Below are 14539 nucleotides of genomic sequence, written 5' to 3'. Positions count from 1 at the left end.
AATAACACAACCCCATGAATGGCCACAAAGCGAAGTCAAGCTGTTTGCCTGATCCATTTGTCATTGTTTGCCAAGCTTTCCCCACTTTGAATGAGGGCTTGTGGCATCAGGAAGTTAAAAGGAGTCAGGAGGGGCGAAAAGGGGGAGTGTTTCTTTTAAAAAGAGAGTGAGATTGGAGGGGAGGACACAGGCACTCAAAACCCTGTCTGTGCTTGGTATATTAGGCAGCCAGCGCTCTTGGCTGGGAGCCCAGACGAGGCTTTTGTAATCAAAACATGATCTTGTATGCTGTGCAACCAGTGCTGAGAAAGGCCGTCGGATGGCTCTCTTCTTTTAGCTCTGCGCTGGAATCTGCCGGGCTTTGCTGCTGATGTCTGACATGCACCGAGCGGTGAGTGCCGCCTTTGTGGGTCCCAGGAGGGCGCGGGCAGTGGGGTCCACACCCAAAGAGGCCCTGAAACAACTTGCACTTGGGGTGGCCTTTCGCTGGTTGGGGCTTTGTTATTTTTATTCCTCGCCTGCCTGCCAGCAGGCACCGGGAACAAACAAACAGTGCTGCGTCATGGGGGGGTGCCAGGATGTGGATGTGGGGTGCTGGGATTTCTGTGGCGATCTCTAGGGCAGGTTGTGGTGGCTGCTTCAGGACATTGTACCTCCTGAGTGGGTGAGAACAGATAACAGAGACCCACGGAGCACTGGATGTTGCCTACCCTGGCAAAGGTTGCAGCTGTCCAGCCAGAGGATATTTCTTCAAAAGAGCAGATGCGTTTGCTTATGCAGAAGAGTGTTAGTTAAGGTCTTTGCTCTTCTCTTCTCCTCCCTCCCCCCCACCTTCTGTCTCTCTCTTTCCCACTCTTGCTGCCTCCGAAGTCTCTCGCTGCAGAAGCAGACAGCTGTAGGAGCTTGCAGGAAAATCCTGCACACAGCACCAGCCTTGGATGAGGCACCCCTCCAGCCCCTGGGGAGCTGCGCAGCATGTGTGTGTGCTGCCAAGCCATGGGCATGTGGCAGAGTGAGGTGTCGGCATTTAATGGAAGCACCAAGGCACTCGCTTCCCATTTCTCATCTTGTGCCATTTTATTTGTGATAGAGAGAGGCCATTCTTTCCTTCTGCCTGGCTCTCTTGGAGGCATTGGGCTTTCTGATTCAAAGCCATCGCACGTCCGTTCTGCCAAAGCCATTTATAACTCTCCTGTCACTAACATACGGGCACCTCACTTCCCCGGAAGAGCTTTGTTCTGGGGAGGGCATGCTGCAGCTACTTGTCACCCCAAGCACCAGCTTCAGCAGGGGCTGGGGTGGCAGCTTCGTTCCAGAAGCAAAGAAGAGGGCATGTCCTCGCTATCAGCTGGCTTGCAGTGGCTGCTGAGCTAACGCTGACTTGGCTGAACTATACAATGGATGAGCCCCAGCCATCTTTTGCTTGCTAAAAGAGAAGGGCACAAATACAATCTCTACTGGAATTTTAAAATTCTTCCTGAGCAGGCAGCCCTGTCAGCCCTTGTTCAAAGCAATTTGAGGATGAAAGGGGTGTGTTTGAGGGCATGCACTACTTTGATCCCACCCTCAAGCAGCCAACACCCCAGCATTCAGCAAACACCAAACCTGCCAATTTGGAGCTCACAGAATAGCTTCTGTTCTGGTAAACACAGGAATTCAGCTTTAATCAGGCTTGCAAAATGGCCATGAAAGTGTATCCACCCTCATGTACAATCTACTTGTCTGTCACATACCTGAATGATAGATGGCAATAGGAAAGTGCATTTTGTTCTCCTGCAGACCTCAACAAAATCCCATTGTCCAGCAGAAGAATGTGTGGGTGAATGTGTGGTTTAAATGTCCCTATTGTTCCACCTGAACACGAATGTGTTTCTGTGTCCTGGCAGAACAGTCCTCATGAGGGCTCGTAAATCAGCACTGATAAAATACCATCGTGGTGATATGATTGGAAGTGTACTTGTGCAAACTGGTTTTCCTACCTTTCCCCTTTCTGGTTTGTGACAACATCTGCATCCATCCATCCCACCCCCTTCTCTGTGATGGTATCACACTTTCAACTTTTAGTCCCTCTCTACAAAGAGCACTATGGCAGGGAGATTTCTGCCCCTATCTGTGGTCCTATTCTCTGCAGTGATGGTTAAGTTCAAGCACAAGTCTTGCTCGATCAGAGCTGAAATGTCATTAGCTCTGTTCTTTCTCATGTAAAGCCTTTGAAAGGAATACCTGGCATTGCTGGGATACATAGTGATTCAGCAGCTGGATCCCTTCCTTTGAAAGCAAGTGTTGGCCATGTACAGCAGCAGATGATTTGCAGATCTGGCTCCCAGGAGCCCCATAACATTTTTGAAAGAGCAGTGATGCTCTGGCTAAATTCCTATATGCTACCTATCATTATTTTCTGCATTAGCATGGGCTACCAGGAGCCCAGTTTGCTGCTTCTGCACCAGCACAGGACAAAACCACAACATATCCATTACCAAAGGGCCAGCAGATCAAATGTGCCCTCATTCTCACCTGGTGTCCCATCTCCCAGGCAGCCGAAAGCCTTACGACATTAAGGAGATCATTCCTACAGCTCAGCTAAAATCCTGCTTTCTCAAATAGTCATAGGATATTCCCATGCATTTCTCATTTTGGTGAAATGCTAATTCCACTACATGAGAAACATGAAATTGAAGTGCCTAAGTTCTGCCTCGTTTGATTTACAGGCACGCTGCAAACACACACATCTTCAGGAGGTTGGAGCTTGTGTAAAGTACTGGATAAAGGGCATGAGCAGCTGGTAACATAGAGCAGAGTCAGAGGCTTTCCCTCCCCTGGGCTATTGCTTTGTGGTTTTACTCTTAGCCTTCAGGCCTTAGGCTTCTTACTTTGTTTTCTCTCAGTTGAGGAAGAGCTTTGTTTGACAGCACCTTTCTAGACCTCCAATGCTCCAGTTTTTCCTCTGATGACCTAATTAGGACCAGGCAAAAGGTAGGAATGCAGGAGAAGCCCTCTATTCCCAGGAATTAGCCTTGCAAGTCCACTGGCTGGCTTGAGGTGAGACCCAGAGCAGACTGGCTGACATCACAGGCAGGAAGGCACCAGGGCATGGTGAGGGTCAGACCCAGATCCCATGACCCAGCAGCCACGATTGGACAGTGACGTATCCTTCCCTGAAGGAGGTTGCACCTGCCATGTTGTGATTAATGAAGGAAAAACCTCTCCTGCCTGTACAGCTCTTCCCAGCCTTTGCTATTCTGGATTTCAGCAGTGGGGCTGATAGGATTACTGGGGTTTTGATTCAAGAAATGTCAATCAATTCTATTTGTGATTAAGCATCTATTAATGTCTGATTCTGGTTTCTGAGTCTGAGGCCCAGCTTTTTCCCAGCAGGTCCCTCTCAGTGCCCCTGGGGGCTCATTGGGAGCCAAGGTGCTCCAGGGCAGACTCTGATGCCAGTCCTGACTGATCCAGACTAGGGATGGGACCAGGACGGTGGTTTGGGCAGCACTGGAGCTGCAAAGAGTGCTGGTGCAGGTGGGCTGTGCCTATCCCCAAGCCAACTTTGTCTTACTCAGCTCTCTGTAAGCAGAGGAAAGGGAATGTGAGATCTCTGCAGCGTGCAGATGCCATGCTGATAAGGAGAGTACAAAAACACTGTTTAAAAATAAACCTGTAGTGCCTTGGAGATCTCAGACTTTCCACCTTGCTCTTCGTGTAAACAGCAGGCAGAGTCTAGACAATATGGATCACCTTGCTGCAGTGTGTTGATACCCATCAGCATTAATTTTCACTAGATGCTGCTGTCACTAAAATTCTAAAATCTGATTTCTTATCCCCTGTGATAACCAAGATGCTGTCTGAATGTAAATGGGGTACCCTGGGTGTGCCTGAGAGCATCTGAACTGAGAGCAGGCAGAGGTGTCATTTACTTTGTGTATTAAGTGGCGTGGTAACTCTGGAGTTACTGGCAGCCATCAGTGTGGGGCATTGCTTTTTCACTCCAGTTACCTCAGTGCGGAACAAAAAAAAATGTTAAAGTAGAAAAGGTCAGTTCTGTCAGGAAGAATTCAATTTACAAGATGCAGTGTGCTTTTAGATGGAGGTCTAAAGGAGGAAATGGTAGGAAAAGACCATTCAACCTCCCCCCGCTATTTAAGCAGAAGCATCCGGTTTGTGTCCTGTCAGTGTGATCACCAAGAATAGCTTTGCTCTTTATGTTTTCAGGATGCCACTGTGGATGATGCTGTGCTAAGGAAGAAAGAACAGAAAGATGTTGAACTTGATAAGAAAATCCTGGCTCTACGGAAGAAGAATGAAGCGCTTATACGAAGATACCAGGTAAGACTGCTTGATTCTTATCTTCCTCAGCTCTGTTTTAGAGTCCTCACAACTCATAGCATGAAGAAGATAGTCAGCAATGGAGGGATGACTTTGTTAGATAACACTATTACATAGGAAAGTGTTTGGGGAAGGTCAGCCAAACTCTGTTCTTTGCTATAGCTCCTCAGATTAGAAGCCAGGCTCACTGATGCTTCCCTTTCTGCTGCAGCATTTCTTCTCGCCCTACTCTCTTCTTCCATCTGCATCACAGCTTTCCCATCTCTTCGTCTCATACACACTGTCTTCTTCCCCTTCTGTCCTTCCCTGTGCCTCATGCTTATTCTCCTGGATGAACAGAAGGTTGCATCCCTTACACATTTGAGAGCCTTTGTCTTCCCTCTTGCTGTCCTCACCCAGTCCGGGGTACTTGTATGGACTGAAGCTTGTCTCAGGCCAGTCCCAGTGTTTCTGTGAAGCTCACAGGAGAGAAAAACACCTCCTTTTTCTGTTCCTGGATTGATTGGCTTTGGCCAAGAGAGTCTACCCAGTGACCTGCAAAAGATATCCAGCCCAGCTTGTAAGAACTGTTCAGGGTGACATTGCGGTAACTTGGAGCTCTCTTTACGTTTGCTAACCCTTCTCCATGAGTGTCTGCATACAGCAGTGCAGACTTGAACAGCCTGAGCGTGCTACTGGAAGAAGGATCCCCCCTCCTGGCTTGCCTGGAATATTCTCCTGGCTTTTCCAATCGCCACTTGGCTCTGGGGGCTGCTTAATATTTGCTGGCTGGATGGGTAGTCTTGAGAATGGCAAAAAGCATGTTTTATGTCTTGGACCAAGAGCCAGAATGTTCAGTGGTGCTCGAGGCTGGATCTTGCTTAAAAGACTTATTTCCTTTGATACCAGAAGAGCCATTCTGAACATTTTTTGATCATAGCAAAAAATAATGGTATCTAGTGAAAATCTATGGAATGAGTTGAATGTGTCAGGCACTTAGGGGAGAGGAACTCTCACTTTCATATTAAATGTTACTTTCCTACCTACCACTACTTGGCTTCGAGAAGAAGTTGCCTAATAGATAAGTAGATCACAGCCAGAGATGCCAGAGCAGGTCATTGGCCAGAGATGATGACCCCAGTCTGGCACAGAGACCCTGGCTTCTGTGCAGAGCCTTCCCTTTCTGCAGGCCAGGTGTGTTCCAGGCTCTTCACATGTCCCAGCTGCCAGTCACCCATTCCAAGGGCACACTGATGGATCACAAGTTGATCTACTTTCTTTCAGAGCTGGAGCTGTGTCCATTTAGGAAAAATTCTAAACAGGAACTTTACAAAATCTGTGCACAGCCAGCTACAGGCCTATAACAAGGATATATCTTTTTCAGGAAATAGAAGAGGACAAGAAACGAGCTGAGCAGGAGGGAATGGCTGTTACCTCCAGGAAACCCAAGCAAGATGGACTCACTATTACCATCACCAAAGCTCACAATGTAAGTGAGTGAATGCCTCTTCACCACAAGCCACCACAAGCTTCGGTCCTGCCTCCATGAGCTTCACAAGTGGCGTTGCTGAAGGAGACAGCTTCCAGAGCAAAACTCTTTCAGGCATGGAACGTAGCTCCTAAACATTCCTATAAGGGCATAAAAGCTCAAAATGCCCCAAGTGTTTGCTGATCCACTCATTTCCAGCCTTGCCCAGGCACCTGTACCCAAGCATTCAGAATGAGCAAGCATGCAAATAAGTGAGTAAGTGAACAGTTACATTTGGCCCTGGATGATTCCCAGGTGTGAACACTGTTGCTATATATATATATATAGGCAGAACATGTAAGATGCGTATGTGCCGCAGAACATGTAAGATGTGTATGTGCCACATACACATTGGAGATATCAGGAATACATTTGAAGATAACCACAGGCTGGTTGAAATCACGATCTTCTTAGGCTTTGTACTTGCAATTAAATAGGCCGTGGTTACATAGGGGTTTTGAGGCAAATGCTACAAGTCCCAGGCATCCTTTCTGACTGCATTAAATCTGTATGTGACAAACCTTATCCTCCCCTCCTGGCGGTGTGCGATCTGCTAAATCACCAGGCCAGTCCTGTGTTAGCCCCTGCGGGAAGCCCAAAACCAGACTGAGCTGGCCCACCCTCATTCTGCACCATCGACACTCTTGGATTGTTAGATCCAAGCTAGTGCCTTGCTTACGTTGTCATGCCCCGGCCCTTGCTTTTCTCTGGAGGTGCTCTGTTGCACACATTTTTCTCTCATACAGGACCTGAAAGATGCAATTACCCAGACTGAACACTATGGACAAGATAGCCAAGCCCTCTCGATGGTGAGCACTGACCCTCGGGAGCCATCCTCTTGGCTTCCCAGGCAATCTCCATCAGGACTTAGACTTTTCTGGTCTAACTCAGACTGCTGCAGAAAGCGATAAAACTCTGGCACTTTAATCTGAAATGTCAGATTTGTAAGTGCAAAGGATTTTCCATACCCACTGTAATTGTGGGTTTTGCTGCTGAGCAGACAATGAGCCCCTTGTCCTGCAGGAATGTCACAGCACAGTGCCATGAACAGAAAGCTTTCCCAGGGCAAGGCCTACCACTCCATAACTGGTCTGCCCTGCTTATGTGCAGGTGTGTTTGGGGAAGGGGAGTGCACTGGTGAGCTGAGAGGCTTAGATTTGGTAACAGAAGTGCTTCATTTTCCAGGACAAAAGGGTGGTGAGTGAGAAAAAGAGCCCCTGCCCTGTGAGCACTGGATTTGGCTTTGGCAGTGACGAAGAGGAGGAGGAGGAAGCAGATCATATGTTCACATTCAGAATGGGGAAGAGGATGCAGCTGGCTGTTACCATGGACAACAAAGCTAAGGTGAGCAAGGAAGAGGATTCCTCTTACACTAAAGTCTCTGTCTCCAAGCCCTAAAGGGGCTTCTGTTCTTCCTCATCTGAGCTTTCTGCTCAGCGTGTCTCCCAGTGCCTTATCTCTGAAGGGAAGAGTTCCCTTCTCACTCCTTTCCTCTCATTTCTTGCTCCCTCAGCACAGCCTCAGTCTTCACCTCGAGTTGCCATGCTTTGTTTTCCTCTCCATGTCCAATTCACTGGAATCAGCCCCTAGGCCTTGCTAAACCTCCCAGTGGTTCCACCCAGCCATGCACAGACCTTTCTGAGAGAGCATTGCTCACTTGGGTCACCAGCATCCCACTGGCTTAACTCTATCACTGTGCCTGGAAAGGGGACAACAACATAATTTCTCCCCGTTGCTCTATCTCAGAAAATTTTAAATGCAGAATAAAAACCAGAATTAAAAATTTTGTGAAACAGCAAAATTGGAAAAATTGAAAATGATAACCCATTTTTTCAATCAAAGGATCCTGGCGGCCTATCAGTTTTGCCAGGAAGGATTTTGTAAAAGTCTGGCAGTTAGTATTGAAAGCATGTCCAAGGAAGTAAGTGCCTGTGTGAGCTTTACACTTTTATTTGCTTCACCTCTGGAATATCCTAGAGGAGTTACCATGTTCTTGCTGGAGTTATTGCGTTTGGCCACTGATAAATAGAAACAAGGATCAGAAATGCCACAGTAATTGGAAATTTGTATTATCTGCATGCACAGATACACGCATGTGGGAGCACAGGGAAGCTCTCTACTTAGTGAGTCTCTGGAGGGAGATTATTGCTGCGATTGGAACTTCTTCACACCATTTAATAAGTCCCAAAAGAGTACAAGAAGCAGTGTTATCCTTTTCTTGATTAGCAATAAGAAGATACCAGTGAGATACCTGGAGACGCAACGCCCTTTTTTGAGGACTGTGTTGGTGTGAAGGAGATATCAATCCTCGGCCATCCATACCAGAATGGATGAGATCAGCCCATTCCTTTTCACAGCAGCACAGTGAAAAGGAAACAGTGGCAGCAAATGTTGCTCCCCTGGAGCCTCTTTTAGGCACAGCAACATGCTTGGCCCAGAGAATCAGAGAGGGCTTTTTTGAAGGGAGGTCCAAGCCAAAGACATTTCCCAGGGTAATAAAGTGAAACCTCACCCTTCCTGCTGCCCGGGAGGTTTAGGGTAGGAGTGCTGAAAACCTTGGCTGTAAACAAAAGGAAGAGAGCCATTTACTCCATCTGAAGCAGCTTGAAAATATTTTTCCAATTGTGTGCCTTGTTTCTCCCTGACCTAGCTACCATTTCTTTCCATGAAGAAATAGGCCACAAGCACTGCGCCATTACAAAGTCATTATATGTTACCTTGAAGGAACTGAATCATTCTGGAAATAATGTACCTTTCATAATGAATTTTCAGGAGAAAAAGAATGAAGTCTGTCATTTCCTTCATTCCAGATAGATAACCAGTAGTGTGAACGTCCCTTTCAAAGAAAATCACATTCCGTAAGAACCAAACCACCTTCTGATATAAAAGAAATGCTCTTTTTTTTTTTTTCCTAAGGATAGAGGGTACATAGACATCTAACCACCTTCATTACCAAGTGAATTTATCAGTGAAATATTTGAGAGTTTACTCCAAGGTTTCTCATAGCCATGTAACTGAGGAGGCAGGGAGGGAATGACTTATATTTGAAGCAATTACATTTGCAGAGTGAAAGGCTCTCGCAGACAGCCTAAGTCCCCTGGAGCCCTTTCCTAATCTACAGCTCAGAACTCAAGTCTTAGATGGGGATTTATATTAGCATAGAACACTGGCAGCTATATCATTTTGCTACCTTAAACTCTGCACCAGTGTTTTTCAGCATAGCCAATGAATAGACCTCTGAGATTTTTCTTCTGGAAATACAGACCCCTGTATTTCCTATATATTCTTTTTCCTGACAGCCCTTCAGATGGGCATTTTTAACACTACCTTTGCAATCTACCTTTGCATGCCTCTGTCACAAGAGGGGCACTTCTCAAATCACAGTTTCAATTACACTGAACAACCACTGCTTTCCATTTGGGCCCCTCTCTTTGTTCCCATTGGCTCTGCATGTTCTCTTTCCTCATCTGACATCCCTCGCGCTGGGAGCTAGCCCACTGACTGCCAAGATTTCCCAATGTGGTACAAGTAATCTAGGAAACCACTGGTATTCTTAAAATAGTGAACAAGCAAAAAATGTGTTGGCATGTTAAGCAGAATGTGCCTTCAGGCAACCCATCTTAGCTAAAAATAACATGTAGAGGGAGGAGGAAAAGATATTTTCTAGAAAAGCCAGTGGTCTCCCACTCCTGTTTATGCCCAGCTATCACAGATCTGCTAAATAGGTATTTCTTGTATGAGCCTCTCAGGCTTCTCTGCCATCTGCTCAATAAACTGCGGGGTTTAATGGCTCTGCCAACATGCCAACTTTCCTACTGTGATTTTTATTATCTAATGACCTGTAAATCCAGTAACACACTTTGGAGCATCAGTCTCATCCACAGAATTTGGATACAAGCTCCTCTGCACTGTTTTTTTTTTAGGTTTTTGGGCAGAGGCTTTGTTGTTGTCCATGCTCCTGGCCTGTATCCATCCTCAGGAAGGACTTTCCCAGGTAGCAGGTGGCAAAGCCAGCTTTCAACCATACCCACCTAGTGCTCAGTATCCCTGGGAAGAGTTATTTGTGACCATGTTATTTGTTCAAAGGACAGATCATTGCCACCTGAATACCTAAAAGAGCTCTTGAGTGTGGCTAGAACTAATGCTTGAGCTTGCTATTATTCTGCTTGGATTTACTTTCTTAACATAAAAAACATTAACTAGTATGCTAAACATCTCATTTTGATTCTTTATTTAGGACAGGACAGCACAGATCTCCAGTTCATTAATTAACCTCACCAGTACAATCTGATATTACTGTATATTTCTGCTCAGGGTTTGAAGGAGGGAAGATGTATTATTTTGAATGTCCCAGGAAACACAGGATTATACCTGGAGCAAGGATATTTCTTGGGAATAACGAAGTAATGTACCGCTTCAACACCAAAGCAACTACCAGGCTTGAGCAATTCAGAGGTTCCAAAGCAAAGTCAGACTATATTTGCAGCCTCTGAATCATGCTAGAACTAGGGCAGGGAGGCAGGACAGCAAGCAGTTCAGTGCTTGTTCTGCAAGGCGTCATGTATCCTGCTGCCTTCAGAGGTTCCCAGCAGCTCTCAGCTCTTCCCCGGATACATTAGTCATTCAGGATTCAGCCTTATTCTGAAGGTCTAAACTGAGTAATTCCTGTGATTCCCAAGAGCTTTGCTATTATAGTGGGAGAATGCCATCTTTGCCTACTGAGAAAGCAGCAGTGCATTGCTTGGTCTGCAAAGTTCCTTAGTAGCAGTGGGCAGCTTCCTTGGCTTGAGGATTGATGCCAGGGAGGCAGAAGCTGAGAAAAAGAGATTCTTTCACAGAAAATTTTTTTACAGATTGCCTCAGGCAGTTGCCCAGATTTCTGTATGGACTCCTCCTCCCAACAAACATAAGTGTGGAACAGGTTTTAAGAAGAAGACAAGGTGCTGGGGGAGGAGAAAACAGATAAATCTGTCTTGCACACACATATTCCCATAGCAGGGATGGCTGATTTCATCCCTTTTGTGACTCCACTGGCATTGCTGTGGTTAAGTTGTGGACCAGTAATATGTAGGGGGCCTCAAAAAGCTGCTAAGCACTTTTCTTCCATGTCTCAAGGCATAAGAAACTGTTCAGTTTCCCTTATAAAGGGGAATTGTGAAGCACACACAATGATGTTTTCTACTTCTATCCTCACTAGCTGTGGGATCATGTTTCAGTAGGAATGCTTAGGTTTTCAGAGCAGCTATCAAGATTTTGTTTTTCACTTCCTTTTCATTGCAATGGGAAATGTTTGTTCATGTATCTGGAAGACACATTTTGTTAGCATATCTTGGCAAGCTATTGAGTAAGAGATAACTGTTTACGTAGTCTGTAAAGGAAGAGTTAAATAAAACTTCTTTTTCCCTTGTTTATCACAAGATAAGAACTGAGTCTTAGCCTTTAGAATCACAGAACTGTAGGGGTTGGAAGAGAACTCTAGAGATAATGTAGACCAACCCCCCCTGCCAAAGCAGGCTTCATACACCAGGTTCATTGCACCTTGCCCTTTGAGTATATCTGAGAGAAGTCTGGCAAATCTTTCCAACAGACTAAGGCGAAGAAGGCCTAGATACTTTTTTCACTTCTGTGGCACTAAGTTGCTCTCCACATTTTGCATCCCAGGCCAACATTTTTCTTTGCTGCTGTACAGAAGTCCTTCTTGCTGACTCGTCTCTCACTGGCTTCAGTCCCAGCTGAACTTTGGCTTTCCTAACCCCATCCCTGCATCCCCAAGCGCTGCTAAAACATTCTTCTTTGGGAGCCTGTCCCTTCTCACCTCCTACATATTCCCTTTGCACATTTAAGTTCAAGCAGGAACTCCCTTCTTGTGTCTTACCACACCTGCGTTTTCTTGCACAACAGGAAGTCCTTAATTATATTCTTGAGCTTTGTCTATGAAAACCAGTCAGGTCTCTTGGGCTCCTTTCTCCTTCAAGACTGTTTCCTCAGGATCCTGTGTACCAGCTAGCCAAACAAGCCAAAACCTGCTCTCCTGAAGCCCATAGTCTCTAGTCTGCTGCTTGCCTTCATCACTGCTCTCAGGCTCATAAAAACCAACATCCTCTGATCACTGATGGCTGCCTAACCACGGTAGATGGTAGGACAGTTGTGCTCTATATTTAAAAGATTGCCTGTTTTCTTGATTATCAAATTTTACTCTCTCAAGAAATGAATTCTGGCATCTCTGGGAGTAGCTCATGGACGTCTACTCAGTTAATGGCAGCTGTCAAAAGAGGAGGCTGCACTGACACAAACATGGAGAACAACGCACAAATACTAGAAGTGCATTGAGCAGATTCGTAGCAGATCCTTTGGACACAAGCCATGACTTCAGTTATTTCAAGAAAAGCAGAAATAGCTAGAGTGCTACTAAGCACAGCAAAACTTGCTAGAACCTACAGCTAGAACCTGAGACCAGAGCTCAAGGGAACAATGCCAGCATATCCATAGGACTCTGGCAGTCAGAAACTAAAGCAGTACAAAGACCCACTCCTTCACTTGAATGCACTGAATTAACTCAAGAACACTCTCTGCTGAGATAGCAAAACTACACAATGCGAAAGCAGAATCAACATGAGGCTGCAGGTCTGATGCTGAAAATATTCCATGGCCTTCAAAACTTGTATCACATTTTAGGAAGCGCAATGACTGGTTAAGCAATAAAAAACGTCTTGCTTATGGAGGCTGTCTACACTAAGGCTACCTCCATGCTAACATCTGCACTTCTAGCAGAGCCAAGTGAAGATCAGACTAATGCAAGACATCTTGAAATCATATTTCATGGCAAATTCATAAATGTTTCCAAGACTTCTATACAAATCTGAGGTCAGTGTATTCTGTTTGTTTTTGAAAACAAGTTCGTAGCAACAAAGAGTTCCCATGTTTCACAGCAGTTTTCTAGGAGATTTTGAGATCCTTTGAGATTTTGAGATCTGTTGAAATCAAGCATCTGGTATTTGCAGAAGTCCAGGGAGAAAATCAGAAGAAAATATACCATCCTTTAGAGAGGGATGCTTCCAAGGGGCGAACCCCGATAAGATCAAGCGGAGAAATCATTCCGATGAAGAGAAAAGAAAGAGCTCAGGGGTAAAAACGGAGATGACTCAGTGAGTCTTGCATTTCCCTGCCAGGCATAAACAAAAAGATACACAATGGAACCAAAAGATGATACTTTTAAATGAGGAAAAAATACGTATTTTTGCACAAAAGATGTACTCATTTTGTGGAAGTGATGGCTGAGGGCACTGGCAATGGCTCAACTGGCTACAAGGGTAGTTAAAATAAGAACCAGATGTAAATCTGTGCATTAAAGACATGAACTGATACGAACAGCTGGAAGTAATATCTGAAAGGGGTAAACTGCCCTCGTTTGAGGATTTAAGGTCTGTTTTCTAAACTTTTCTTCTGCTGAATAAATTGTTCCAGAAATACAGATGCACAATGATGGTAAAGATGACAAATTATCAAGGATTGGTGCACTTTAGAGCAGTAGATGCTTTGCAGACAAGAGTGGAGAGAACACCACTATTTCCCGTCCATCTCATCCTACAGGTTCTGCTCCGACACAGCCTCACATTTTTCTGGGACATGTTGTTTGGTGAGAGGACAATTTCATATTTGTTTCAAAGACAAAAATGGGAGCTGGTTCACCTGTCTGGAGTTAAAATATCATCCTCGATCATGCTGTGAAGGGTGACTAGGGTAATCCCACCTTACCTACTGGTATGCGCTCAGTTAAACAAGGCTATGTAATGTTACATGTCCCTTAGAGAATCTGGGGACAGCTTTACAAACCAAGAAACCTGGCTCATGTTTGTGTTCTGTCAGACCAAGGTCCTGTGCAATCTGTTTACAGGAAGGGAAATGCACAGGACTAATGGTGATGTTGTTAAGCTCATTCTGTCTTTTCCAGGGCAAGCGAATTGTCAGCGAGAAATGCACTGAGTGCTTCCCTGGTCCAAGCAGGATGCCAGACCTGAGTGAAGAAGAAATAGACCACTTGGTGGCTTTCCGCCGGGGGAGAAGAATGCAGATTGCCATCACCATGGATAACAAGGAAAAAGTAAGTACGCTGTGAATGCCTGGGTTGCAAACTGTCAGTGGCATCCAGCAGGTCTACTGGTTGAGAAGTGACGTGTGGACAATCCAGGAGCTGGCACAACAAAAAGACATTGGGCGAGACTGTATGTTAATAGTATGGAATTTACCATATAAAATTCTCTGGTTTCGATAACTGTGAAAGAGGAAAGGCTACAATTCTTTTTCCATTCTCTGTATTCACAGCTACAGCTAGCAGGCTCTTAAATACACAGGGTCCCTAAGAAATAGCATATACTGTTTTAGGAGGATTGATGAAAGCATTGCCAGATATGTGACATGAATCTCACAAATGACTCCTGCCTCTCCTACCACCTTCTTTTTAGGGCCATACAGCAGACTGTGAGTCAAAGGCCTTGCCCCTTGACACACAGCACAGCTTAAAAGTTGACAGAGCTGGGCAATATCTGCTCCTAAACCTAAGTCCTGTGGCCTCGCCATAGCCTACTGGGTGAACAGAATGAACTTTGTTGATCTTTGAAACATATTTCAAATACTTCCTTGCAAATACCTTCCTCTTTACACACACAGAGGCATGTGGCATTTTCCTATTCAAGAGTTTGCTCAGATAAG

General features: G+C 45.3%; 1 protein-coding gene across 2 annotated transcripts in view; it reads left to right on the top strand.

Moving 5' to 3' along the window:
* Positions 1 to 205: 205 nt before the first annotated feature.
* CCDC9B (coiled-coil domain containing 9B) overlaps positions 206 to 14539 on the top strand; it is a 44598-nt gene continuing 30264 nt past the window's right edge. Inside the window, exons 1-6 of one of the 2 annotated variants that reach the window (XM_042836803.1) lie at positions 206 to 391; positions 4210 to 4323; positions 5687 to 5791; positions 6577 to 6639; positions 7016 to 7174; positions 13782 to 13931. In XM_042836803.1, coding sequence (XP_042692737.1) covers positions 371 to 391; positions 4210 to 4323; positions 5687 to 5791; positions 6577 to 6639; positions 7016 to 7174; positions 13782 to 13931 — 612 coding nt within the window. In that variant the 5' untranslated portion in view covers positions 206 to 370. The remainder of the gene's footprint in view (positions 392 to 4209; positions 4324 to 5686; positions 5792 to 6576; positions 6640 to 7015; positions 7175 to 13781; positions 13932 to 14539) is intronic. The other variant, XM_042836804.1, reaches the window with a different exon arrangement.

Source organism: Centrocercus urophasianus, unplaced genomic scaffold, assembly GCF_019232065.1.
Source record: "Centrocercus urophasianus isolate 14NV4802_14NV808 unplaced genomic scaffold, USGS_Curo_1.0 seq_63, whole genome shotgun sequence".
In the NCBI taxonomy this organism is placed as follows: domain Eukaryota; kingdom Metazoa; phylum Chordata; class Aves; order Galliformes; family Phasianidae; genus Centrocercus; species Centrocercus urophasianus.
The sequence above is the reverse complement of the archived record's forward strand: the minus strand, read 5'-3'. Positions and strand labels throughout refer to the sequence as shown.